This window comes from Eublepharis macularius, chromosome 16, assembly GCF_028583425.1.
Source record: "Eublepharis macularius isolate TG4126 chromosome 16, MPM_Emac_v1.0, whole genome shotgun sequence".
Lineage (NCBI taxonomy): Eukaryota > Metazoa > Chordata > Lepidosauria > Squamata > Eublepharidae > Eublepharis > Eublepharis macularius.
Window position 1 is genome coordinate 13,110,746 of NC_072805.1, and position 26,541 is coordinate 13,137,286.

General features: G+C 48.1%; 1 protein-coding gene across 2 annotated transcripts in view; it reads left to right on the forward strand.

The window, feature by feature from the left end:
• Positions 1 to 26,541, forward strand: part of VAC14 (VAC14 component of PIKFYVE complex) — a 123,632-nt gene that overhangs the window by 79,751 nt on the left and 17,340 nt on the right. The window contains exons 15-16 of one of the 2 annotated variants that reach the window (XM_055000682.1): positions 23,268 to 23,442; positions 24,712 to 24,830. In XM_055000682.1, coding sequence (XP_054856657.1) covers positions 23,268 to 23,442; positions 24,712 to 24,830 — 294 coding nt within the window. The remainder of the gene's footprint in view (positions 1 to 23,267; positions 23,443 to 24,711; positions 24,831 to 26,541) is intronic. The other variant, XM_055000683.1, reaches the window with a different exon arrangement.

Genomic DNA, 26,541 nt, shown 5'->3' on the forward strand with positions numbered 1-26,541 from the left:
TTAGCTTCCTGTGGCGTCACGTGGAGCAGTGCTCTTTGTACACAGGGGTGAGGGTCAGTGTGCATGCTTGTGGTTTGGAGTTACACAGTCTAAAATTCCAAGCAGAGGATTCCAGTGCACTCTTTTTGTGGGCAGTGTAGCTAGTTGCTTGAGCAGAGTTTTCCACCTTGCCCTTTGAGCTTGGCCAAGTGCCACAGATGCTTCTGCATGCAAACTTTCATCCTATGGCTCTCTTCCCTAGAAGCACACAAGAAGTTTATAACACTCAAAACATGCTTGGCAGCCCCTCAGTGGCTGGTTATGCAATCTTGGAGCAGCCCTTGCTGTGATTTAGCCTTAACCAACGTATCTGGGTTGGAGAAAGCCCCCTCAAGAGCTGATTTACATGGTTGATCATAACTGCTTGGGAAACAGCTGGTGCAGTCCATGGGGGGAACGCATATTGGACAAAGGCCATTTATTTCAAAGGCTGTGATGGCTCCTTTGGAGCCGTTAGCCTCTTGGATAAATAAGAGCATGGTTTTCAGATGTGTGGGGATTGTTCTTGCTTGGTCTCAGAGCTCATTTTTTGGTAATTAGCTGACATGAGGCTTCACATCTGCAGGGTAAGGTTTTAAGATTCTGAGGAACAGGAAGTGTGGCTCCATAGCTAGGTGGTCAAAAAGAGCCAGCCATTAGTGGCAATGTGGGGGACCCAATGTGCCCAAAACTGGAACAGACGCCCCAGTGGCCTAACTGATAAAGCAGTTCCTTCTGTCCTTGTGTATCTCAAGTGCTGGGTTATGTGACCGAAGAGCTGGCCTTGGGAAGCAAAAATGGCAGCGTCCCAGTGGTTCTGAGGTAGGGCAGCCTTGGCTTTTCCTCTTGACAGCTGGCCAGGACTTCATACTATAGACCGCCAAAGGGAGGGATGTTCGTAGTGCCTCACCTATCAAACCTACCTAGGTAGCAGGTGTCAGCAGGACTATGCTATTGCTTTTACTGGCGTTTTATGATTAAAAATTACGTTAGCTAATTTCTCTTTTTCTTTTCTTCCCTCCTCCCCATCCTTAGCTAAGGATTTAGGAGGTAGTTGGAGCTTGAAGGGTCACAATCCTGAAGCAAGGATATGATCTCTTGTTCCTGCACTGAAGAGAGAAGTTGCTGTCCTTTCTCCTTGCTTTCAGGTTAGAAGAGGGGCCCTATAGCAGCACAGTTATCGCAACCTAGTCCCTGTGCTGCTCAGTCAGTCCTCCGGGGGGCCCATCTGTCGTGACCTCCTCTGACCAGCCCAGGGCCCCTGACTCGGAGGCCTCAGAAGAAGAGCCTGAGGGGTCCAGGCCAGGGAACCAGGAGGGCCAGCGGGATCAGGGAGGGCCTGGCGCGGCAGGGTCTCCTGCAGACCACACCAACAGCACCCCAGGCCACCCTTCTAGAAGCTGCCAGGGAGATCTCGCCACTGGTCCCTCCAGATAGGCTGTGAACCTGGGCCCTTAGCCCCTTGAGAGCCACTCCCGTTCCATAAGAGTGGCAGTAGATCCAGACTGAGATAGAACAAAGAAGGCAAAGCGCCAGCCTACAATCCCAGCCTGAACCCAGGACAGGGCTGCTTTGCTGGATCGTGGCCATGGCACAGCTCATCCTCAGGAGCCTCAACATCTGCCCAAAGATGCAGCTGAGCCAGATTTCCTCTCAACCTATTGAGGCTAAGTCTTGAGAAGGCGGCATTGTTAGGTCAACCCATCCTCTACTCTACTGTGTACAGCTCATGCTGCCTGTTCCAGCGTGAGCCCTGGGTTCCAGCTCCAAGCACCAGCTCTCTGCCTGTAGCTCTGCTCTCTAGTCTATACTCCCAATTTTAGCTGGTGATCCTCCTCCAGAGGAGCCCAGACCTGGCCAGCTTGCAGAGCACAGGACACCATCAAAGCTCCCAAACAGGGGCTATCCCCTTGGAAGAGGTGGAGAGGGGTGCCAACAATACTGTCTGCCTTGTTACCTTTGTTACCTCACGGCCTCAGCAAATAACCAGAGTTCATCTTCGTTCTTCTGTGCCTCCACACATGGGGACTGCGCAGGCGCAGGCCAGCCGCCGGAGAATTTTCTAGAGCTTCCATGGCTCCGAAGGGGCCGTTTGTCGCGCGCCTCAGCGACCGTTTTCCCGCCCAAACGGTCACGTGATCCTCCAGCGACCAACGGCCCCTTCCCTCAGTTCTCTTCTTGCCGCCGCTTGGAGAGAACGTGAGCTTCGTTGCTCTGTGCTTTGTGCTTTTTCTGACTTCTGATTGATCTTTGGCTTTTGACTTTGGACTTCGGACCTCGACTAATCTTCGGCTTACTGATTTGGACTTTGACTGGACTCGGTAAATACGACCCGGATTGTTTGACCTCTCTCTAGCGTGCCCCTGAAGATGGCCTCAAAGGCTCTCTTTAAGCATTGCTTACAATGCCACACGAAAATGGCCAAGACCGATGGCCATGAACTGTGCCTCTTTTGTTTGGGGGAGACCCACAATGTGTCGGCCTGTAGGATTTGCCAGGGCTTCACCAGCAAGGCCCGGCAGGAGCGCAAGGACCGACTGAACTCCTCCCTGTGGCCGAAGGTCATGTCCGGAGGCGCTCCGTTACCTTCCCCCAAGGCCGGCCCTAGCCCCTCTGCCGAACGGCAATCAAGAGCTGGCTCAGTGGCCTCCGCGAGGTCGGGGTCGAAACCGCGTCCCCCGAGTGCCTCGGCGTCGAGAGCGGCCTCTCCAGCGCAGGGACCGGTGCGGCCGCCCCATAGCGCATCTTCCACCAGGTCGGATCCGAGACCGACATCGGAACCGAGGATCCGGGTACCGAGTCCCCGCTCGGAACCGACGACCGGATCGATTCCGATGAAGTCTAAGAGGTCGAAGCCGAGGTCCCCTTCGAAGGCGAGGAGCGCGTCGGTTCCGAGGTCTTCTTCGGAACCGGCAAAGAAGAAGAAGAAGACCAAACATCATCGGTCGCCGCATCCCGCTCCCCAGGAGGAGGTCATCGTGCTTCCTCACACGCCTTCCCCTCATCTGGGTTCCCCCGAACCAGAGGAACTCTCCGTGCCGGTGCCGGATCCGATGGCCTTCGAGACGGTGCCCGCAGAGTTCTCGTCGGGGCCGGAGCCGAGCCCGCGCCGTCGGAGCCGACCATCGCCTGCTCTTCGGTCGCCGAGGCTGGAACCGAGCCCGTCTCCTCGTTGGAGCCGTCCATCCCCTGCCCGTCCATCTCCACCTGCTGCCGGTCGTGAGCGACGTCGGTCTGGGGACAGTGTCCGATCAGCCCGGTCCACTGCGTCCCAACATCGACAGGCCTCCTACCTCCCCTCGCCATACCGTTGCCAGTGGGAAGGGGCACCTGCCGGCTTCTCCATGTCGGAACCGGGGCCATCGACGTCGAGGCCGGCGTGGGCTCCCCCTCCAGTCCAGGTTCCGGAATCCCAGCTCGGTTCCGATGAGGAGGATGTGGAGAGCTTTGGCGGCTACCAGTCGGAGTCCTGGTCCGAACCGTCGCCGGCTGAGGAGCTAGTGCCATCTGCGGACTCGCCGTTCGAGGACCTCCGCATCTACGCCGACCAGATGGCAAGGATGGCCAAGGCTCTCGAGATGGATATCTCTTCAGCAGTCCCCCAGACCAAGGACAAGCTCCTCAAGCGTATCTATGGGGATAATCCGGCGTCCGTTGGCTTCCCCATGCTCGAGGGTATTGAGGAGATTGTGGAGAAGGTGTGGCAGGTGCCCTGTGATCAACCGCCAACATCCAAGCGCATCGAGCAGCTTTACAAGATCAAGCAGGGCACCTGGCCGGCGTTGGTGAAGCACCCTCCACCTTCCTCCTTGGTCGCAGAGGAGTTCAACCCCCGAAGATCGGGTCACTCCTCGGTGCCTGCCGATAAAGAGGGCAAGAAGCTTGATGCCATGGGCAGGCGCCAGTACATTGTAGCTTCGCTGGGTCTGAGGATTGCCAACTACCAGACCATCATGGCAGGGTACCAACTGTACCTCTGGGAGAAGTTGGCGTCCTATACCCGAGACCTCCCACCTGAGCAGAAGGCTGTGGTCTCCCTGCTGCAAACAGAGGCTGTCCGGCTGTCTAAACAGCAAATGAATGCTGGGAGCCACGCTGCTGACACTGCTGCTAGAGGGATGGCTTCGGCGGTGGTCCTCAGGCGCCACTCTTGGTTACGGTCGACGGCCCTGTCCCAAGAGGTGCGTTCCAGGGTGGAGAGCATGCCCTTTGAAGGGGACTCGCTGTTCTCCAAGTCCACCGACGAGACCCTGAAGAAGAAAAAGGAGGACAGGCAGACGGCGCGGTCCTTGGGTCTGGCTCCAGCGGACAAGCCCTCCTCCAGGTCACGGTACGCCCCCCGGTCCGGCCCTTACCATTACCAGGGCAGATACCAACAGCAGCGGCCGGGCTACCAACAGTATCCTGCCTACCAGCAGCGGCCTTACCCTCCCGCACAACAGCAGAGGAGGCGTCGGCCCTTCAAGCCTCGCCCGGCACAACAACCGGCCCAGCAGAAAGATCAGCAGGGCGCCGGGAGGCAGTACTGACGGATCACGCCAGCCGTATCCCCGAACTTTTCGGACAGACTGAGTCCACTCCTCTCTGAGTGGGAGTCAATAACATCTGACTCATGGGTCTTAACGATTGTTGAACTGGGATACGGGCTGGAGTTTGTGGAGCTGCCTAGATGCAGTTCACCCCTGACAGCTGTCAATAACACTATGGCCGAGCTGGATGCGGAGATCGTGTCGCTCTTGGCCAAGGGTGCTGTGGAAGAATTGCCCTATGAGGATTCTGTACAGGGTTTCTTCTCTAGGTTCTTCCTGGTCCCCAAGAAGGATGGGGGCTTACGTCCCATTTTAGATCTGAGGGGCCTTAATGCCTTCCTCAAGGTGACCAAATTCAAAATGGTTACGTTGGCGGCTGTGATCGCCTTGCTGAAACAGGGAGATTGGTTTGCGGTTCTTGACTTAAAAGACGCATACTTTCACGTGGGCATACGGAAGGAGCACAGGAAATACCTGAGCTTTGTTTACCGGCAAAGGGTTTTCCGGTATAAGGTGCTCCCCTTTGGCCTGTCCACTGCCCCACGAGTGTTCACTAAATGTGTGGCCCCTGTGGTTTCCTTCCTACGGGAAGAAGGCTGTACCATCTTTCCGTACCTCGATGACTGGCTCATCGTGGCTGAATCGGAGTCTAGGCTGGTGCAGGACATTGGCTTGGTACTTAGCACTTGCCAACGCCTGGGGCTCCTGGTGAACTTGGAGAAATCCAAGCTGGTGCCCAACTGCAAAGTGTCCTACATTGGTGCACTGTTAGACTCTGTGGAGGGTAAGGCTCTGCTTCCCTTGGAGAGGGCTCGGTCCCTAAAGGGTCTAGTGTCCGTGTTTAAAAGGAACCGATTCCAGTCTGTGCGCACTATCCAGTGCTTACTAGGGCATATGGCAGCGGCCACCTCTGTGGTGCCTTTCGCTAGGCTGCGTATGCGCCCGCTCCAGAATTGGTTTGTGCGGAGGTACGATGCTCTGCTGCACCCTCCGTCCCTCAAATTCTCTATCCCGAGGGTCATCCTCTCCTCCTTGGACTGGTGGCTGTCTGATGACAACTTGTTTAGAGGGACCCCCTTTGGGTATCAGCACCATGACGTCACGGTTACCACTGATGCCTCTCTGCTGGGATGGGGGGCTTACTGTGGTGATGTGTCTGTGCAGGATGTCTGGTCTGAGAGGGAAAAGACCCTCCATATCAATGTGCTTGAACTAAGGGCCATTCGTTTCGCACTTGTGTCTCTTACAGCACTGCTGAGAAATCGTCAGGTCTTGGTGCAGACGGACAACACGACTGCCATGTACTACGTGAATCAGCAGGGGGGCACAGTGTCTATGGCCCTGTGCCAGGAAGCCACGCTCATTTGGCAGTGGGCTATCAGGAACGGCGTGTCGCTCCGTGCTATACACGTGGCTGGGTCAGACAATGCCCGGGCAGATGCCCTCAGCAGGGTCCCTTTGCTGGACCACGAGTGGGAACTGAACGTAGAGTGCGTTGGGCCGATCTTCCAGATGTGGGGTCATCCAGTGATAGACGTGTTCGCCACTGCGGCGACCACCAAGGCCCACACGTTCTGTTCCAGGGCAGGGAGCGACCCCCTCTCTATTGGGGATGCCTTCCAGTTTACGTGGACGCAGGGCTTGCACTACATGTTTCCTCCGTTCCCCTTGATTCCCAGGGTCCTGTGCAAGATAGAGGAGGACGGGACGGACTGCATCCTGGTGGCCCCCTTCTGGCCACGGCAGGTTTGGTTCCCGAAGCTCCTGCGGATGTCCCAACGGACGTATGTGAGTCTGCCCCCTCGGCAAGACCTTCTCCTAAACGGGAGCCTAGTCCACCACGATCCCAGGAAGCTGCACCTAACGGCTTGGCGGATCGTTCCTCCCCGATAGGCTTTAGTGACGAGGTACAGAGGGTCCTCCTGAATGCTCGTCGGCCATCCACTAGGCGCGCTTATGCGGCCAAGTGGCGCAGGTTTGAGCTCTGGGCACTTGCCAGAGGAGTGGTGCCTGACAGCAGTCCCTTGGGGGTTGTGTTCGGGTATTTGTGCCACTTGCGTGGCCTGGGCTTGAAGGTGTCCTCCCTCAAGGTCCACCTAGCAGCGATATCAGCTGCTCACACCCGAGTTGAGGGTGCTACGGTGTTTTCTCACCCACAATCCCGCCAGTTTCTTAAGGGCATGTACAATCTTTACCCACCTGTGTCGGCGCCAGTGCCTCAGTGGTCACTGTCCTTGGTGCTCTCACGTCTCATGTTGCCTCCATTTGAACCAATGGCTACCTGCCCCTTGGATATGCTATCCTACAAGGTGGTGTTCTTGGTGGCCGTCACATCGGCCAGAAGGGTCAGTGAGCTGTCTGCACTGCGGTCTGACCCTCCCTTTCTTGTGTTTCATCCCAACAAGGTGGTCCTGCGTCCCTGCCTCGGGTTCCTGCCCAAGGTGGTGTCCGCCTTCCACCTCTCGCAGGATATCTCACTGCCTGCATTCTTTCCTCAACCTTCCTCTAAGGGGGAAAAGGCCCTTCATTCCCTAGACTTGAAGAGGGCCCTAGCCTATTACCTGGATAGGACAAAGGAATTCCGCACCTGTCCTCACCTGTTTGTATGTTTTGGGGCCAAGGACAAGGGTAACAGGGCTTCCTCACAGACCCTGTCTAGGTGGATTGTGGCGGCCATTAGCAAGGCCTATTCCCTGGCAGGGGTGGCTTGCCCGCTTCATGTCAGAGCCCACTCCACGCGGTCCCAAGCATCCTCTTCGGCACTCCTCAGGGGGGTGCCCCTGGTTAACATTTGTAAAGCGGCCACATGGTCCTCTGCAGACACCTTTGTCAGGCATTACGCCGTTGATGTCAATGCGGAGCAGGATGTATCTGTGGCCAAGGCTGTCTTACACTCCCTTTTTTCCTGAAGGAGTTTTGGGATGACTTTCTTGGCGTACCTGCTGGGTACCCTTGAGTGGAAGAGTGTATATATGTACCTTGGGGTGTATATATATGTAAATATTGAGTATTTATGTGTCCTTACACAGTTTTTTTACATAGATGTATATATGCATATCTATTTATTGTTGTTCTTGTTTGTTCAATAAAATTGTGTTGGACTTCACCCCCGCCTTCCTTATTGTGTGAAGCTTGGTACACTCCCATGTGTGGAGGCACAGAAGAACGAAGATGAAAACAGGGTTAACATACCTGTAACTTATGTTCATCGAGTTCTTCTGTGCTGACACACAACCCTCCCTCCTACCCCGCTGTGAACTCCAATGCACGATAAGGTGATGGCTGTAATGGAAATTGGTGTTTTTAAGGTGTTATGGCTGAAGTGTGTTGGTCAAGCGGCGGCAAGGGAGAACTGAGGGAAGGGGCCGTTGGTCGCTGGAGGATCACGTGACCGTTTGGGCGGGAAAACGGTCGCTGAGGCGCGCGACAAACGGCCCCTTCGGAGCCATGGAAGCTCTAGAAAATTCTCCGGCGGCTGGCCTGCGCCTGCGCAGTCCCCATGTGTGTCAGCACAGAAGAACTCGATGAACATAAGTTACAGGTATGTTAACCCTGTTTTATTTAGGAGAGTTTCTGGAGAAGGCTGAGCCGTGTTGGCGGTGGGTGGGCCAGATGACACATAGGACATGTTTCAAGATGGTGAGACGCTGGCTTCTTTGCCGTTTACATTTAGAATGCTTTTAGTTTTATGGTGAATCGCCATTTCTAAGATGTTGTTAGTTGTCTCAAGTCCCAGTTTTGCTTGGAGAAAAGTGGGTTCAGAAATATTTTTGATAAGCTCTCAACAGATCAGTTCACTTAAACAAGCTTACCTGTTCTTTGAATTGGTTTACAAGGTGGTTTCTTGTAATTTGGTTCAGACATTCACTCAGCATTATTGCATTGATGTGTCGTCTCTGTGAGGATAAATGAAGTAAGTAAATAGTTGTCAAACAGCTGAGGCTTTCAACAGAACATCCGAAGGATGTTATCCAGATAGTTTAAGAGCTCAGTCTTGTTTTTATTCCACTCTGAAGGATGCATTCATTTTGATCTCTCTTCAGGACTGTCACACCCCAAAAGCACCGGAGAAAGAAAAAATAAAGTTTTTTGACTTCATATGAATTTCTGTTGGGATTTTAGGGTGGTGGTATGTAATCACCCACATTTACTGTACACCAGTCCCCTGAAAAACGGACCAGAACCCTCACACTGAGAGGCCCAATTTGAAGGCTCTTTTCACAACTTCTTAGGCAAGTTTGCTTTAACCTCCAGCTCCCAGGTGCAGCTGGGCTTGGGGGCACCTTCTGTGAATGAGCTACTTTGCAGTACTGCTGTGCTCTGTCCCCTGTGTGCAAATTCACATCAGTCCCTGCTGCATTACTGATCTCAGGGAAGGTGTTTGGGGGAGATGCTGGAAAGACGGGCTCTCTCGTGCTTGTCAGAGGAAGGTGGGCGCTGTGTGTCCCTTAAAACTGTATAAACCTCTAAGCCTCAGTTCTTGTTAGTTCCCCGTGGCTCTTCTTCATCCATTTCTGATACAGAGACTGAATGGGTAGAAATGAGGAGGTTTCACAATATCTTGAAAATGCGGCTGCAGCTGTCAGCCTGAAAGGCACATGTGCATCTTTGAGGCAGAATCGTGGACTCTGCTGGCTATTAACCCCTTTCCAATGGAGATAAGAAACTGATGCCTTTGGGCAAGTGACGGAAGTGCCCAGGAGGCATCTAGAAGCCTCCTCCCGTTCAGTGGGATTACATAGGCTTGCCATCCTCCAGGTGGTGCCTGGAGATCTCCCGGAATTACAAACTACAGAGAGCAGTTCCCCTGGAGAAAATGGCTGCTTTGGAGGGTGGACCCTGTGGTCTGCTGAGGTCTGTCCTGAGGCTTCACTACCAAATCTCTAGAAATTTCCCAACTCAGGATCGGCAACCCCAGGGATTAGAGGATGAACGCAGGCTATCCGTTCAGTGCTGAGGAAGTCTGTAGGGCTGCCTTTTGGAATTTTGCTTTTCCTCTCAAAATGTTGCCTTGTTGGTTCTGCTTGTGAGTAGCAGAGGGGCAGATCAAGCAAATGGCGCCTCCTGAAGGCAGGCAGCCTTCCTGGCCTTTTGCAAGCATCCTGGTTGGGGTCGCTTCCCTACAAAGCTTAAGTTGGTTCCTTCCCCTGTCCCCTCCCATCATCATCTCTTCCCGTGTTCCTGGATTTAGTCCTGTCCTGTTTGTAATGGAGGCTGTGGTCTGCTTTGTTGGCATGCCCCACCTATTTCGCAGAGTCTGAACAGGTTATAAGAAGCACCAGCAAACCTTTGTCGGTATATTTTTTAACATTTATGGTTTGATTTTTGAAAACAATCTTTAGTCTGTTCTCCTCTGTCTTGAAGAGTCAAGTCTGTGTTTTAGGTTTTTGTATAGTCAGTCATTTATGTTCTTAAAAAAGAGCTCAACTGAAATCACGAAGAGCTTCCTACAGTGAAAACATCTTGCAGCCCTTTCTGAAAGCAGGCAAGGAGGGGGTCTCCTTGAAAGGAGGGTTACATTTATGCTGACAGAGCAACGCAAGGGCCATCACCCTGAAGGCCCTGTTCTAGCTAGAGAACAGTAGTATGTGTGTATATGTTGAGGGGGGGGGGAGTAATCAGATATTTTCTCGTTTTTTGCTTTGCAACCAGACCAATCAAGGGCAGAACTGATTTACTTCCTTCTGTCATCTCCCCCCCCCCCTTTACAAACGTGTATTTGAAATCCATCACAGTAAAACTCTCCATATTTTAAACCAGGAGCTGGTGGCGTTGCCATGGTTTCCTTTGCTTTGAGGGGTGTACTGCGTGCTGAGGGGTGATAGACGCAGCAATAAAGATGGAAAATTATGATTTTCATATTTTGGGGCTGGAAAAAATGCATTTCAGGCTAGGGCATTTGCTCCACTTCTGAGTGCTTCCTTCTCTCTTGCTACTTGCAGGGAGCTGGTATCTCTGCCAGAGCAGGTGCCTTGGGGACTGTTGAAGAAGGGTTGGGTGCGTGGAGAGGGAGACTGTTCATCCTCTCAGGATCTGAGTGGTTCTTTACAGCTGGCAGGTCTCAGACAAAGAACGCGCGAGACCCTCAGTCTGGTCTTCTGCTACCGAGATGGAGTCAGTTATTGTGGTGGGGGATGTTTCTACCGCCTTTTTAGCATAAACTGCCAGTTAATTGGTAAGGTTTGCACTGATGGTTCTTCTTAGCATTTGAAAAGAGAGGGGGCACTAGCAAACTGGTTTGCGGCCTTTGTGCCTCCATATCCCTATATTGGACCTTCCCCTTACAGCTTGGAGTCAGTTTTTTTTTAAACCCTGATCAATAGAAGTCAGTTGTAGAAACAGTTTTTCTTCATTTCCAGGGGAGCCACATAAATAAACTGAGGTGACGGGCAGCAGTTACCTGGGCACATTTATGTGTTCTGTATTTTATTGATTTTAGATTCTTGTGCAAGTGCAGGTATTGATCTTGAATTAGACAGGCAGTCTCATTCGCTTTGCCTGTTTTTTTTATGAAATACTTGGCTGTACTACAGCTGTGACCAGAATAGCAAGGTATTTATTCTTCACAGTGCATTCTTTTGTGGTGTGCTCATAGTGGGTCATTAAAGTGAATCACAGCTAGTCCAGTGTAGGGAGAAAACCCCAGGATTACAATTATGCTCTGAGTTGGCTATTGCTGAGATCAGGTGGCTGAATGATTGCTTGAAGGCTGTTTATTTTGTTTTTGTATTATAAGATTTTGACTGACTGTAGATTCTGGTCAAAGTCTGGTCCACATTTCAAAAACAAAAGTCACATAATAGCCTGTATTTAGATATTACAAATAGATAACAATATCAGAAAATCACGCTCATGTACAAACATGTATTCTTCACATCGGATGTTTAGAACAACACAAAGGGTGGGGAGGGGACTAAGTCCACAGTCTGCTTTTGTAGTCTTAAATTGGGAAATGGGTTATGCTGTACATTTGATGGGGTTCGTTTGAGTAATTCTATCATCCACTGGAAGCAATGATATTAGAAGCACGTTTCTTTATAGTAGAATTTCTCATTGACCTGCATGGTAGTGTGGCTGTTGTTTTGTCAAGACACTGGCTAAACTATGTAAAAATGGAAATGTTTATTTGAATATGAAATAAATCAGAATATTTGGGTATGAACTAAATCAGAATATTAACTCTGTTCTTTAATGTAGTTATTCCTAGTCCAAACTGCGAAGTCTATAGGATTTGAATATAATGAAGGCAGATAGTTGATCCTTTTGATTCTGGTGCCTTGCTGACACTGTTTCAGTTTGAGGGCAGTGGGGAGAGAGCAAAGTCAGCAGATGAGACTTACTGATCAAAGAGGTTGTTTTTATACACCATTTCTGCCAGTCACTGCATTGTAAGGGATCGCTTTTTGTAAGCAAATACTGTCATTTTTCTGCCTGTGTCACGTAATTTCTCTGAGAATTGTCCTTTTATGGGTTCTTTTTTGCTTGTTTTGCATTACTGTTGCTTTGAAATGACAAATCTGTGCGACAGGATGTATAATTTGGTGTCTGCTTTCTTAGGGTGCCAACTGCAGGCCGCCATACCCATTGTGAGACTCTGTTGCTTTCCTTGTAGTCCCAAAGGCCTGCCTTCGCCTATTCTGCTTGCTCCCTGGGGCTGCCAAATTCTTCCGGCTGCCTGTTGTACAAGTGAGAATTTTAGCTCCCTGTTCTCCTTTCTGCATGAAACTTGGCAGGCATGGTCCCGGGACTGAGCGTTACAGTCCCTGAAAATTTGGGTAGAAAAGCTGTAGCCGGAAATGTTTCCCATGACACAAAAAGAAATCACTGAAGAAAACAAGCAGGTTTAATAATTATAGTCAAGAAAATTATTAGACAACGAAATGAACATGAATACAGTTTTGGAGCACATCCCTAGTTTTTTTTTTTAAAAAACACCTAATGTCATTCATTGCAATGATGCTCATCTGCTTTGTGAAAAGAATTGCCTGTTGCGTTTTTCTTTGTGGTTAAATCATTTTAATAAGGAAATAAATATTCATGCTGCCACCTTTCTTCTCCACAGGCCCCCAAGGTAGCCCAGAGTGAGAAAATGGAGGCATAGTAAAAAAAAAAAAAGTTAAAAACAGGCCGTGGCAACTGATGAAGGCCCCGTGGGAGTGGATGGATGTACACCATCTCCTTCCCTGCCTTCTTGCTCCAGCTGCTGCTTTTCAAAGATTGTGATGGCAGCGAGAGAAGCAGCTTCTGCCCCAGATGGATGCTGCCTAGCAACCATAGCCAGGTGGCACCAGGTGTTTTAGCCCTAAGAGGGAAGTCTTCTTCAACCAGGCAGGTGGAGGCTGCGCAGCTCCTGGCTTTTCCCAGCAGCAGCAGCAGATGATGAAAATGTCTCCATGTGTCTTCGAACCCTTTTACAGAGATCCACTGGAAATGCTTTTTCCTCTCACACAGATCACCAGGTCACACAGTATTTGGCTGCTGGGAGTATCCCACAGCTTTACCTGCTACATCTGAACTGGCGCATGCATAGTTAGTTTGCAAACATGAATTCAAAGCCCCGGGTTAATCTTTCTCTTTGAAGGGCTTTGGTCTTAAGATGGCCTCACTTCAGTTGGATTGAATCTGTACTGTTCAACTGCCATCAATATTCACAGTATTCCATGAAACAAATGACCTATTGCAGCCAACGTGGTGTCGTGGTTAGCGTCAGACTAAGATCTGCAAGACCCAGGTTCGAAACCCTGTTCCGCCATGGAAGCTCACCTTGGACCATTCACATTCTCTCAGCCCAACCTACCTTACAGGGTTGTTGTGAGAATAAAATAGAGGAGAGGGGAATGGTGTGATCCACTTTGGGTCTCTGTTGGGAAGAAAAGGTGGGATGTAAATAAAGCAAATAAATACATATAAATATAATACTTAAACTGAAATGTTGGATATTTTCAACTAGAAGTCTCTGTTTTTATATTAAAAAGAAGGCTTCTATGTTTTAAAAGACTGTTGTTAAGTTTTGAGAGTTAACTTTTGAAAAATCTAGTTTTAGGGAGAGCTACACTTCTGCTTTGGTGCTCGTTTTAGGGAGTGCTTCAGTGGGAATTGAATTAAAATGTTTTTTTTTCCTTACCAGAAACCAATTTTGAAAAGTTATAATTCACAAGAAGTTAACTTTAGTTCTAATATGAAATCAGCCTCAGCTATTTGGTGCTCTCCTTTCTTACTAGAGCTATAGAACAGGAGCAGCGTAGAAATCCTTGGCCTTATCTAGTAATAAATGATTTCAAACAAAATTCTGTGTAAGGTTGATGGGAATTTATTGTGATTTTTACTCATATGCCCATCTTGTATGAGATGTGTGTGCTTGTTTGGGATCACTTGCAGTTACTGCTCCAACTTCTAAGCCCCTTTCCTCATAAAATAAAATCCTCAGGATACGTTTCTACCAACTCTTATCTTTGTTCTGTATTTCACATACACACTATTTCCTTTTAACTGGTTGCAGATCTTTGTTACAACAGCTTTTAAAAAAACAACTGTGGATTGCATCATCCTTAACACGTTGATTGTGGGGTTCGCACAAGTGCCTTTCTCAAAAGCCTCACTGCTGCTTTCCTAACATTTTATGCCCAGGAGAATCTCCTTTCAATACACCAGTCTCTGTATCAGGCATCTGACGAAGAGAACTTGATTCTCGAAAGCTTATGCTACAATAAAATTGGTTAGTCTTAAAGGTGTTACCGGACTCTTTTTCATTTTCCTTTCAATACAGTGTCTCATTGGCCTTATGCACACAAGATCACCTCTGTGTCTTCTTAAAAATTAAGACTGTCCTGGCATGATGGGAAGAAGGAATGGGAGGTGTTCATTTTACACTTTGGCCTTTCCAGGACGCCAGGACTCTTGCTCTTGTCTACTGTATACTGTTGACACATTATTTTAATTAAAGAGACTGTTTTTATTAAAGATGCTCATACTACATTTTTAAGTTGGTTTGCCTCTTCACATTTTAGCCTCCAACTTAATGAAGAGTTCTGGAGAACTCAGATACTGTATACTGTTAGATCAAGATGGGTAGCCGTGTTAGTCTGTCTGTAGCAGTAGAAAAGAGCAAGAGTCCAGTAGTACACATAAGACTAATAAAATTTGCGGCAGGGTGTGAACTTTCGTGAGCCACAGCTTGCTCTTTCAGGTAAGATAGTTGAAGAAGTGAGCTGTGGCTCACAAAAGCTCATCCCCCTACCACAAATTTTGTTAGTCTTATGTGTGCTACTGGACTCTTGCTCTTGTCTACTGTATATTGTTGACACATTATTTTAATTAAAGAGACTGTTTTTATTAAAGATACTCATACTACATTTTTAAAAGGGTATTGAAATGTCCTTGATATTGACTGTACTAATCTCACTCTATGTAATCTGCCTTGAGTCTCAGTGACAAAGACGGACTATAAATGACACAAATAAATAAATAAATAAAATTGAGCTATTAGAAGATTTCTGTTGACCGTTCAGCTCCCTCTTTAATAAAAGGAAATAAATGAGTATGCGACCAAATGTCAGGCTATGGATGACAGGCTATGGCAGATAGATCCCTGTACCATTGCAACAAGAAATCCAGGCTCTTGGTTAAATGGCTTTATTCAGAAATCAGATTATTGCCACAGATATGTCCATAGAATTACTCAGAAGCAAGGTAAGCATCTAAGCGGTAAGAACAGGTTGACAGGAATGGTAACCTGTGGGACAATGCTTCCTCTTAACACACATGTTTCCTCCTTCCCCCTCCCAACAGTAAAACAGGACTTTTGGCGCGAGGACTTTTGTCCTGAGAACGTCTCACATATTTGTACTATCAAGTCAAGACACTGAGAAAGCAAGAGATCAAAGTTGAGACATAGCAGTGCACGGGAGTGAGCAGTATACAAGGTCAGAAGCACTGAGAGTTTCTACAGTCGGTTAGATAAGGCACCTGCAGCTTCAATAAGCCTGTGAAAGGAAACAGTTATGGCATTGGCAATATGACATCAAGTTTTAGCATGAAACATTGGTTCAGAGACAACAGGTCAGCAAACAACAGGTCAGCACTAAGTAGTGGCATGGATGGGGCACAGACATGACACCAAATAAGGAATGTAAGATACAATTACAATTGAATAAGAAAATATCTCTGAAAGAGCAGCCACTGTTCATGATTCTCTTTCTTTGCCTTATTAGGACACACTGGACCCAAAATAGCCCCACATAGTAAAATTTGCCTCCCTAGTTTTAAAAAGGACGGCCAGCAATTAATCAGCCAAAGCTTTAGTGGGCTGTTTTGCCAGTTAGGGCTTATAACTCCAAGACAAGTTGGCAGTAGGCAGAATCTCTTCCAAGCTTTAGGTGCAGTGAGAGGTTCAACAGAAGCCTTTCTAATTCCTCAGTTTTGTATTTGGGGTGCCTATCCGCTGAACGAATGCCACGTTATCTCAATATCTTACCATTACCCCAAATCTCTTCAGTAGATGCTTCGGGTAGAGCACCAGAAGTCCTATAAAGCTGGCAAAAAGGTTGACCGCCCTTTGGTGTGAGAAAATACATTTACTGTTAAACGAAAGCTCTTTAGATGTCTTCAAACCTTGCCCCAAGGTAGATTTTTGGCACCTAAGCATGAGAAGAAGAGATCCTTATTCAATCTTGGAAGGACTCGTGGTTTTAGTCTCCTTGGCTAGCAGGTATGTTTCCCACAGAGTATTAGAAGAAGAACTATTAGACTTTCCAGTGGTCTTCAGTACTGCTCTGTATTGCAGGCTGGAATACAAGTTGAGACTACTACTGTAGAAACCAAAGGAGGGGCCTTTTCCCAGCAGTAGCCATGGAGGTTTGGGCCACGTCGGAACCCCACACCCTGCCCTGTGGCTAAATGCTGGATTTTCTCTTGTCCGTGATTGGTGAAAGAACAAGCTTATCTACCAGGTGAGCGCTTCAGAAGCACCTTGTGTAAATGCTGCCGCACTGAGGCAATAGTCCTTCACGCACACTGTGTAAGGTCCTCCTGGCCCCTGCCTCTGCCCATGCGCTGAGAACGTCCATAGCTCTCGCGGAGCTCCAACTGCATATGGGGCTTGCAAAGGGTTGCAGAAGGCTGAGAAGAATCCTCAGACGTCACCAGCAGCCCCAAACTTTCAAAAGAGCCAAGGGAGGAAGAGAGGACGAACTCTGGCGTGCCAGAAAGCAACGTTCTCCCGTTTGCTTTGCAGGAGCCAGACCCCTTTAACACTCCCTTTCATACTAGCATGAGCACTAGAAATCCCTAAACACGTCAGCGTTCTTTATAGGGAAGGTTTTCCATTATCTGGATAATTTTGGTTTCTGTTTTCTGCACCTTATAAGACGGTACACCTTATTCCAAATATGGCCACACCGCAGAGTGTGTTAAGAGATCACATTGTTGGAACTTCTGAAAGGAGCAAAACACTGTAGCGTCCCCAGGACTGCAGGATTCCCAGAGTGGGGGGAGGGGAAGGGGTGTGCCATTTCTTTCATCTGAGCTGTTTCCAGGGCAGCAAGAGGGAGAGAAAAATCTAAAGAAAAACCGAGCGACCTTCCCTTGCTAATCAAAAGCAGGCCTGCTATTAGCAGACTGTTTACTTTCAAGCTCCTGCTTGATGGGAGGAAGACGCGCCAGTGAAATGTCAGAGTTTCTATTTATGGGAAATGGTTGTTCCATTTTGACCAAGGGGGTGGGAACCAGTACTATTTTTTTCTTTGCTGCTGTGAAGTGTGTGTGTGTGTGTGAGGGGGCTGTTACTTACTGGAGGGTTCATCCTTAATTGCCTCCCACTCCCCGCCCTTGCCTGCTCATTCGGCTTTTCCTAGAAAGCACTGTAGGCAGCTCTCGCTGCTATAGCATTTGATTTTGACTTGCACGTCCTCAAAACCGTGGAACAGTTTTGAGGAATCTTGAGCCATGACCTAGAAGTCTGCACTGCTGTGGTTGCGTGGTGGATGGTGGCAGCTGTGGATTGTGTCTGGTAACTGTTCAGAATGAATATCTGCCCTTTCTCCTGGAGAAGGTCCAATTTCAGGATGACACCACATCTGGGTGGAAGAACAGGTCTAAGTCGAACTTGACCAGAGGAGAGGTGTCCCCATGCTCTTGCGGCAGCCCTGTCTTTTGCACAGGATGGAAAGCCTTTCGGGAGCTCCTTTGGAAGGGGAGAGAGTGGACAATGGCTTGCCTTCCTTCTTAGGCTTGAAAATATAAAAATTCTTAATAGCAAAGAGTCCAGTAGCACCTTTAAGACTAACCAACTTTATTGTAGCATAAGCTTTCAAGAGCCACAGGTCTCTTTGTCAGATGCATCGTCAGCTTTCGAGAACCACAGCTCTCTTCGTCAGATGCATCATCAGGCGAAGAGATGCATCTGACAAAGAGAGCTGTGGTTCTTGAAAGCTGACGCTGCATCTGACGAAGAGACCTGTAGCTCTCGAAAGCTTATGCTACAATAAAGTTGGTTAAAGTTGCCTAAACATTTAAACTTCTGAGCTTCTGTAGTGAGTGCAGCAAGAGTTAATGAACCTGGACAGGTAGAAAGCTGAGGAAAATGTGTGGAAGTAGAAGGTGGACATCAAGAAGGTTTTAGCTTTTGGCTAAATAATGGCACCACTTTCTTAGATTGTTATTGGCACATTTATTTGGAGTCAGGATAATAGTACGAGTAAGCCTCTACAGACACATTCCTGTGAAATGGGAGCCTGCCAGCCATGCATTTCCCCATAGTAAACCCAATTCACATGCATCTGACAAAGAGACTTGTGGCTCTCGAAAGCTTATGCTACAATAAAGTTGGTTACTCTTAAAGGTGCTACTGGACTCTTTGCTATTTTGCTACTGCAGACTAACACGGGTATCTCCTCTGGATCTATACAAATTCTTGATTCCTGAAAGGTCCCTTCCTGCTCCCCAATGACAGGAATGAGTCTGAGGACACGCTCCTGGAGCGCAGCTGGAATATTCCTGCCACCTGCCCATCCCGAGGTAAGAAAAGCCCAAGGACATGGAGGTCTGAGGAGCCCTTCAGTCACTGGAGTACCTCCTCACCCACCCTACTACTCCACTGAGCAAAGTTTGAAACCTTCCTCCAGCCCAAAGAACCTTCTTCCAACAAGAGGTTCTTCCTACAACAGAAGTGGGAGGAGGGCTTTTGTTCAATGGAGTGGCAGGATGTGGTAGGAGCCACCTCGCTAGCAGCAGTGAGGGAGGCACGAGGCAGCACGCCTACCACGTCACAGACTGCGTCTTGCCCAGTGCGCCAGCAGAGGCCAACCACTGCAGCCAGGCGACAGGCCTTCTCCTGGGCCCATGGCCTCCTCTCATTCTTCCCCTGACTTAATGAGCCAGTATGTTAAGTCTCGAGGAGTTAGCCGTGTTAGTCTGTAGTTGCAAAATAGTAAAGAGTCCAGTAGTACCTTTAAGACTAACCAACTTTATTGTAGCATAAGCTTTCGAGAGCCACAGCTCTCTTCATCAGATGCATCTGACGAAGAGAGCTGTGGTTCTTGAAAGCTTATGCTACAGTAAAGTTGGTTAGTCTTAAAGGTGCTGCTGGACTCTTTACTATGTTACGTCTGAGTTCTGTAAGAAGCTCTTCAAGGAGAAACTAGCTGAAGCTCGCTCACGCTGCCCCCCCCTCGATCTCCAGCTTCCAGAGATCTCTCCCTTCTCCCGTTTCAGATGCTTCATGTGCCAACGAATCCCCATCTTTGCCCAAAAGCCTCTCTGCTCCCTGCTGCCTTCCCCTGCCCGCCTTGCTGACTCATTGCTGCTCTCCCAAGATGTTATCTTAGAGATTCGATGGGTCGTGGAAGGAATGCTCCGCTTAACAGCCCTAAGAATTCCTAAGGTTTTTAGTGCTAGAAACAGGAAACCGCATCTCCCTGGGTATGTGTTTGCGAGCTCTCTCTCTCCCTCTCTCTGCCAGGCCTGCTGCGGCACTGCAGGGTTTGTCTGAGGACGCTTGACACAAAGCCCCCCCTGCCTCTGACAAGCCTGGCTTTGCAGCTCTGTGCATTCAGAGGACATGGGAAACAGCAACCCAACAGAGCTCGTTGCCCTCAAGTTACCTTGGCCAAAACTTGATCAATTTTCTCTTTCAGCTCTTCTGAAGGCTCTAAGCTGTGATTTTGATCTATTTCCAGCACAGAATAATAATTCATTAAAAAGCCTCTCCTGAAATCCCAAGAATAGCCATTCACTCGTTCCCGAGCAGAAGCTCTGAAGAAACCATTTTCCCAGAGTGCATTGATGTTCATTAAGGGTTTTTTCCCCTCCTCTGAGATCATTAAAATTGCAGAGGCATGTTTAACATGCAGAAGACTCCCTCCCAATTGGGGATCTTGCACCAGAGAGGTCTGCTAATGGAGTTTAACTTGTCCAAATTCATTGCAGTAGAGCAAGTCTCTCTCTCTTCTGTCTGAGACCAGGGCAGGAGAAGACTGTGGATTCTGTCTATAAGAAAAGCTTCATACAGCTGTTCAAACTAAGAGGAGGGGCTCACCGGAGATCCTGTTTGGGGCATGTTCTTGAGATCATGTCGTGGGAATGAGTTACCCCACGATAAAACTAGCATTTAAGTCTCTCAGTCCTTACTAGTGGAAGTATTTCTGATGCTCTCCCAAGCTGCACGGTTTTCTGTTAGCAAGCAGAAGTAAGCAAGGAAGCCCTGCCCAAGGTACCCGCAAGGTATCTTGGAGCTATCCAAACAGAAGACCCAAACCAGTAAGCCAAGCTAGCGAAATGCTTCTCGTCCTCCATCTGACCCTAGAGAAGTAGATGTGTTTTCTTGGTCACCAACATGGTAGCCAGTTGGATTCTGGAACAAAATCCATCTGCAGGGTCACCCAGATGTGTGCTGCTTTTCTGCTCTTTGCACGGTCAGAATCAGGAGCCCCAACAGGTACTGCAGATTAATCAGTCCAGAATTTAGTGACACCAGGGTGCCCATACTAGCTGCTCTACTTCTCCTTTTCAGTGAATCCAGAAGAGGAACAGATTCCATGGACAGTGTATGGGAAACAGCTGCGGGTTGGATCAGAGTGGGCTGGGTCCCCTTTGGAGAGAAAAAGTGAAATTTGTTATCCAGAGCGAGCAGGAGCAGGAGCAGGAGCATCACCCCCATTCTGCAGTCACTATCCGTTACCATGCTCAGTTCAAGGTGCTGGTTATCACATAAAGCCCTTCACGGCTTTGGTCCAGTTTACCTACAGGACCGCCTTCCTCCCTATGTTCTTCCATTGCAGCTTCACTCATCTAAACGGCCTCTTGCAGGTGCCACCCTGCACATGGGTGAAGTCAACAGCAGTCTGTACACAGGCTTTCTCTGTGGTGGCCCCTACCCTGTGGAACAGTCTACCTGAGGAGGTCAGGAGAGCCCTATCCTAGTTTTCCACAAATGATGCAAAACTGAATTATTCAAAAAGGCTTTTGTATTGCATGTGGGGGGGGGGGTCTCAGATGTTTTGCTAAAGACCACAGACTTCACCACCATGTTGTCATACATATTGTCTGTTGCGTTAAACATGTGCTTCTATGAGCTACCCGTGCTTCATGTTGTCTAATGTCAGTCCTAGAATTATGTTCTGTTTCAGCATTATTTCAATTCTGCATTGGATCCTTGCTAATGTTATTTTTTTGTAAATTTTTGTTTATTTACCCTATGGCATTGTTTATGGAAATGTCCTTGGTGGACAATAAATAAATAAATAAATAAATAAATGTATGTGTGTATGTATCTTAAAGGGTAATGGAAACCCAAGGGAGTGGGGGTAGAAAACTAACTGTGGTCTTTCAGATGCGTCTGTTGCAGCCATATCGACATGACCAGTTTTTGCTTAAGTTCCCTTTCTCTTGTAAGGTTCTTTCCTTGGATGGGCAGGTGCCTGCAGGCTTGTGTGCCAGTGGCCACTGGTGGGATTGGCGGAACGCAGCTGCCTTCTGACCATTCCTTGCTTGCAATCCTGCCAGAAGTGCCCGCCTGGCCAGTGCATGGAGACAGAAGGCTGAGCTTCATGGAACCTGGGCGATGCTTGTATTTACAGATGAGGGGCAAATGAAATCTAAACAACAACTTTCCTGCTCCTCTTTTTGGAACAGGAGAAGCCATTTCAGGTGGCAGAGGTTGGAAAAGGAGGAGGAAGAAAGTGCTTAACCGTTCTCTTGCTTGTTTTGTATTTTGAGGAGTGCCTTTCAAGAAACTCCCTCCCCCAACCTCTCAAGGGCAGGGTGTTTGCATGTGTAAGTTCAGCCTTAAAGAGGAATTGATTCAGGGCAGGAACCCGCATCCCAGAAAGGCTGCACTCTGGTTGTCAGAGCTCTCTCATTCCCAAGGTGCTTCAACTTCTTGTGGGAGTTGCTTTCAGTGTAGTATAGTAGGAAGAAACACAGTGAATTATGGGGAAATAGCGCCAAGAGAGATCCTGGGACGTGCAATTCAGACATTGGATCTTCTGTGTGCAAGGATAACTAAGGGGGCACGTGAAACAGATGAGCAATACAAAATGCAAGCACTCGTCGTAGCAATATTAAGTGCTTCTTACCTTCCTTACGGGCAGAACATTTCTTTACCTTGGAGTTTCATCTTTTTCAGCTGTGTTTATGGTCTTTTTCGAGCCTGAGGGTCGTTTTATGGATATCATTTTAGGCTGCTGAATGTTGTTCTGTGCTGTTTTTATGAAATGATTTAATATTGATAGTTCTTGTGTTGTTTTATGATTTTATTGTTTTTACTTTGAGACACCTCTAGCAGGTCTCTATTGAGGTGGCTTATAAATTGCCTAAACATTTAAACTTCTGAGCTTCTGAAGTGAGAGCAACAAGAGTTAATGAACCTGGGCGGGTGGAAAGCTGAACTAGAAGGTTTTAGCTTTTGGTTAAATAATGGCACCACTTCCTTGGATTGTTATTGGCACATTTATTTGGATTCAGGATAATAGTACGAGTAGGCCTCTACAGACACATTTCTGTGATATGGGAACCTGCCAGCCACGTGTTTTCCCCATAGTACACCCAATTCAAATGCATCTGACGAAGAGAGCTGTGGCTCTCGAAAGCTTATGCTACAATAAAGTTGGTTAGTCTTAAAGGTGCTATTGGACTCTACTATTTTGCTACTACAGACTAATACAGCTAATTCCTCTGGATCTATGACCAATTCACATAATCGCCATCTTTTGTGAATTGGGTATGCTGTTGATTTTCCAGGGTTCTGCTTTGCATGTATGGAGGCAATACATGCATGAAAAATCTGTGCCTTACCCAATTCTCACAATATGGCAATTATTTTTATGGGTTGCATTGTGGGGACTACACACTCCTGATACGCATTTGGTGGGCTCCCAGGTTGCATGAAGGTCCTGTTTGCACAGGCCTAGAGATGTTTTGTGAACCTTCAAGAATTTCCTGATTTGGCCGGGGGTGGGGGGTGGGGGGTACTTAAAGCTTTCCAAGTTTAACAATAGGAGGAGCGTGCATTGTTGCAGGTTTGCTTCAAGGTGCAGTCTGCAAAGAAGCAGCCCCCAAATAAAGGACTCCTTTCATCTTGAATATCTATCTTGACATTTCCAAGATATTTCTGAGGAGACCTTTGTTGCTTGAATTTTTTCTCCTGCATTCACACATGATAAAAATAAAATAAACCAAATTCCTCTTTCTGATGGCTTCCCATCTCCGTTTCTTGGTAACATGCAGGCAACTCTGTCTTCTCCTGAATGCAGAGAACATCTTCCACTCAATGGCAGACATCCTGCTGCGGGAAGAGGACCTCAAGTTTGCCTCCACTATGGTCCATACCCTGAACACAATCCTGCTGACATCTTCAGAGCTCTTCCAGCTGAGGAACCAACTCAAAGATCTGAAGACTCCGGTATTTGGACAACACTTCCTTGTTCTGTAAACCTCTTCTCTTTCCCACCCCGCTCTTAAATTACTTGAGTGTTTTATGGTGGAGATCAGAATGGGGCGCGTGCGCGCACACCCACACAGCCACCCACACACACACCCACATGCACAAACAATTGGGTGTTCTTTGAAGGGATCTTTAGCATCTAGCACCATTGTAAGCCATTTTCCTAACAGTGTTGACAAGCCGTTGTGTCTCTTTGACCATACTATGCCTCTGGGTTTCTTACCTACTTTAGTACTCTTGAAATGAGGATTCTGTATAAAGAACTGTATAAATGTATAAAGAACTGTATAAAGGACTGTATAAGTGTTTGGTCTGTGCTTTGATTTACCTTATGCCGCAGGCCCAAAGGCACAAAATCAATTGCAAAATAAAGTCAGGGGGCCTTATGCATCTCCTGATACCAGATTTCTTGTATCCTGACCTTGAGTCTGTACAGGTTCAGAGAAATGCTTCACTGGTTTAATGGCATTGTCTTGAATTAGGCCTTTGAGACTGAAAGTGATGTTAGCTGATAAACTTCAGACTTTTGTTCTTTACAGCTTTAGGAAAAATGTGGTCCTTAAAAGCACTGGAGGTTTCTGCACTTGCCTTGGACCCAAATAGTACATCTCTTCCTGTCAGAACCCACTGTTGGATCCTACTGTTGGTGTCAAGTACTGCTTGGGAGGAAAAAAAAACTAGGTTCATAGAGTAGCAGGCTATAGAATCACACTAGACTCCGCTCCTATGAATGGCACAGTTCTGTGCTACTCCTACCTCTGCTGCATTTTCAGCATAGTGGTGCCTTTAAAAATATCTCCAGACCGCTCTAGCCTCAGTTCTTACAAACAAGTATATAGGAACTGTGCTAAGTGTGTCAAGACCTCCCCCCGCCTCAACACATTCAGCTTCAGTAAGAAGGCATCCAGCTTTGTCTCCTTTGGACATGTCACTAGACATCACTAAAGCTATGATTCAAGTTATTTTCTACTATTGTGAGGGCTAGAAACATTTTTTTAAAAACCAGATTCCATGCTTTGGCAAAAGCACAGAGTGCACAGCGTCTTGCGTATGCAGGTATTTGCAACAGGGGTTAAAAACAGAATCCCTTTATGCTTCCTTAAAAAGGTATTGAATTGCTGCAGTGGAGACAGCTGTTAGTTTTGGAGCATGTTTAGTGGTTGGGAGAGGGGGTTGTCCTCTTTGGCGGTGTGTAAATGTCCCCACCTTACTGTTTTGTCTTTCCAGGAGAGCCGCAATTTGTTCTGCTGTCTCTACCGTTCCTGGTGCCACAACCCTGTGACCACTGTATCCCTCTGCTTTCTCACACAGAACTACAAGCACGCCTACGACCTCATCCAGAAGTTGTATCCTCTTTTTTTGGTGCAGTCCACAGGAGGGAGAGGGTGGGCCTGGGCAAGCAGCTCTTGGAGTGTGCTTATGTAGTCTAAACACAGCAGGCTGTCTGACTGCATCATCTTGGACCACAACAAATAGTTGGGAACTGAAACAGCAGATTAAAACTGATCCTTCCCAAGGTCCTCTGCATTGTGGCTACTTTGTTTTCCTGAGAGCCATAAATAGGGACAGAGGCTAAAGATGCTCCTTTGACTTGAAATGTCTTCTAGAAACAGGCTTCCAAGCAGATCAGCTCAAGAGTGTCAGTGTAAGGCAGAAGGGAGTGAATTAGCAAGGCTGGGCTCTTCCCTGCTTTTCTGTCACTCTTAGCACTCCCAAGCTGCCTCCAGGAATGTAAACATTAACATGGTCTATACTTCCTATAACATAATAATATTTGCTTTATATACCGCCCTTCAGGACAACTGAACGCCCACTCAGAGCAGTTTACAAAGTGTGTTAGTATTAGTGGGGTGAGAGAGCTCCGGGAAGCTGTGACTCGTCCAAGGTCACCCAGCTGGCTTCAAGCGGAGGAGTGGGGAATCAAACCTGGTTCTCTGCTCTTACCCACTACACCAAACTGGCTCCTGTCACTATAGTGCTGGGTGAAAGCAGGCAGCTGAGGTGGGAGATGCGGAAAAACAGCTCAAGCCAACCCCATGTTCATTTTCTTCAAAACTGCCTCCACATGACACTCCTAACAGTTGGGGCTGCGCTTTCCTCTGGATGTCTCCTTGGCTGAGCAAGTTTCTCTTGGAAGCCGGCATGGCATGGCCGCTAGAATGTCAGGCCAGGCTAGGATCTAGGAGGGCCTGGCTTGGAATCCCCGCTCTGCCATGGACTCTCGTGGGGTGACTTCAGTCTTTCAGTCCTTCTCAGCCTAACCTACCTACAGGGTCATGGTGGTGAGGATAAAATGGAGGGGGGAAGAAGGATGTGGTAAACTGCTTAGGGGGGGAGGAAGGGAGGTAGAAGCGAAGTAAGCAAATAATCATCCTGTTCACAAGAGTATACGGGGGAAATGGGTGGGCAGTGTGTGGGGGAGGCCAGAGAGGGCTCCCGGCGGCTTCAGTGCCGTGCCAGTTCCTCTCCTAAGCTGCTGCCTGCCCAGCCGCAGTTTCTATGCCTTACCCTTTGGTTTGGTGCTGATCTGACATGCCTTGTGCAGGATGGTTGGACCAGCGGCTTTTGGTGTTCTACGCAGGCTAAAAATGCAACATGCCTTGCCCAAAATTTCAAGTATTTGAAAAGTTTATATTTGGACCACAGTGTTAATGCTCTGTAGGTGGCATGGAAAGGGGTAAGACATCCATGGAAGATTGAGTTCATCCGTGGCTACTAGCCACAATGACCAAATGGAGCCTCCAGGTTCAGAGGCAGTAACGCTTTGACTACCAGTTCAGAGGGAGAGATTTGGCTTCTGTGCCCCACTTGTAATTCCTCCAGGGGCATCCGGTTGGCCACTGTGTGCCAGAGGGTACTTATGGATCATTGGTCAAAACTTTTACATTCTTAATAGTGAAAACCAGAGAACTGAAAACATCGACTTTTGAATGCCAGTGCTAAGAGCAATAGCATAGGAAGGCCTATACTAGGTCTCTGTGCTCTGCCCGTTGCCCTTTCTGGGCAACTGGTTGGCCACTTTGTGAAACAGGATATTGGACTAGAGGTGCCATTTGT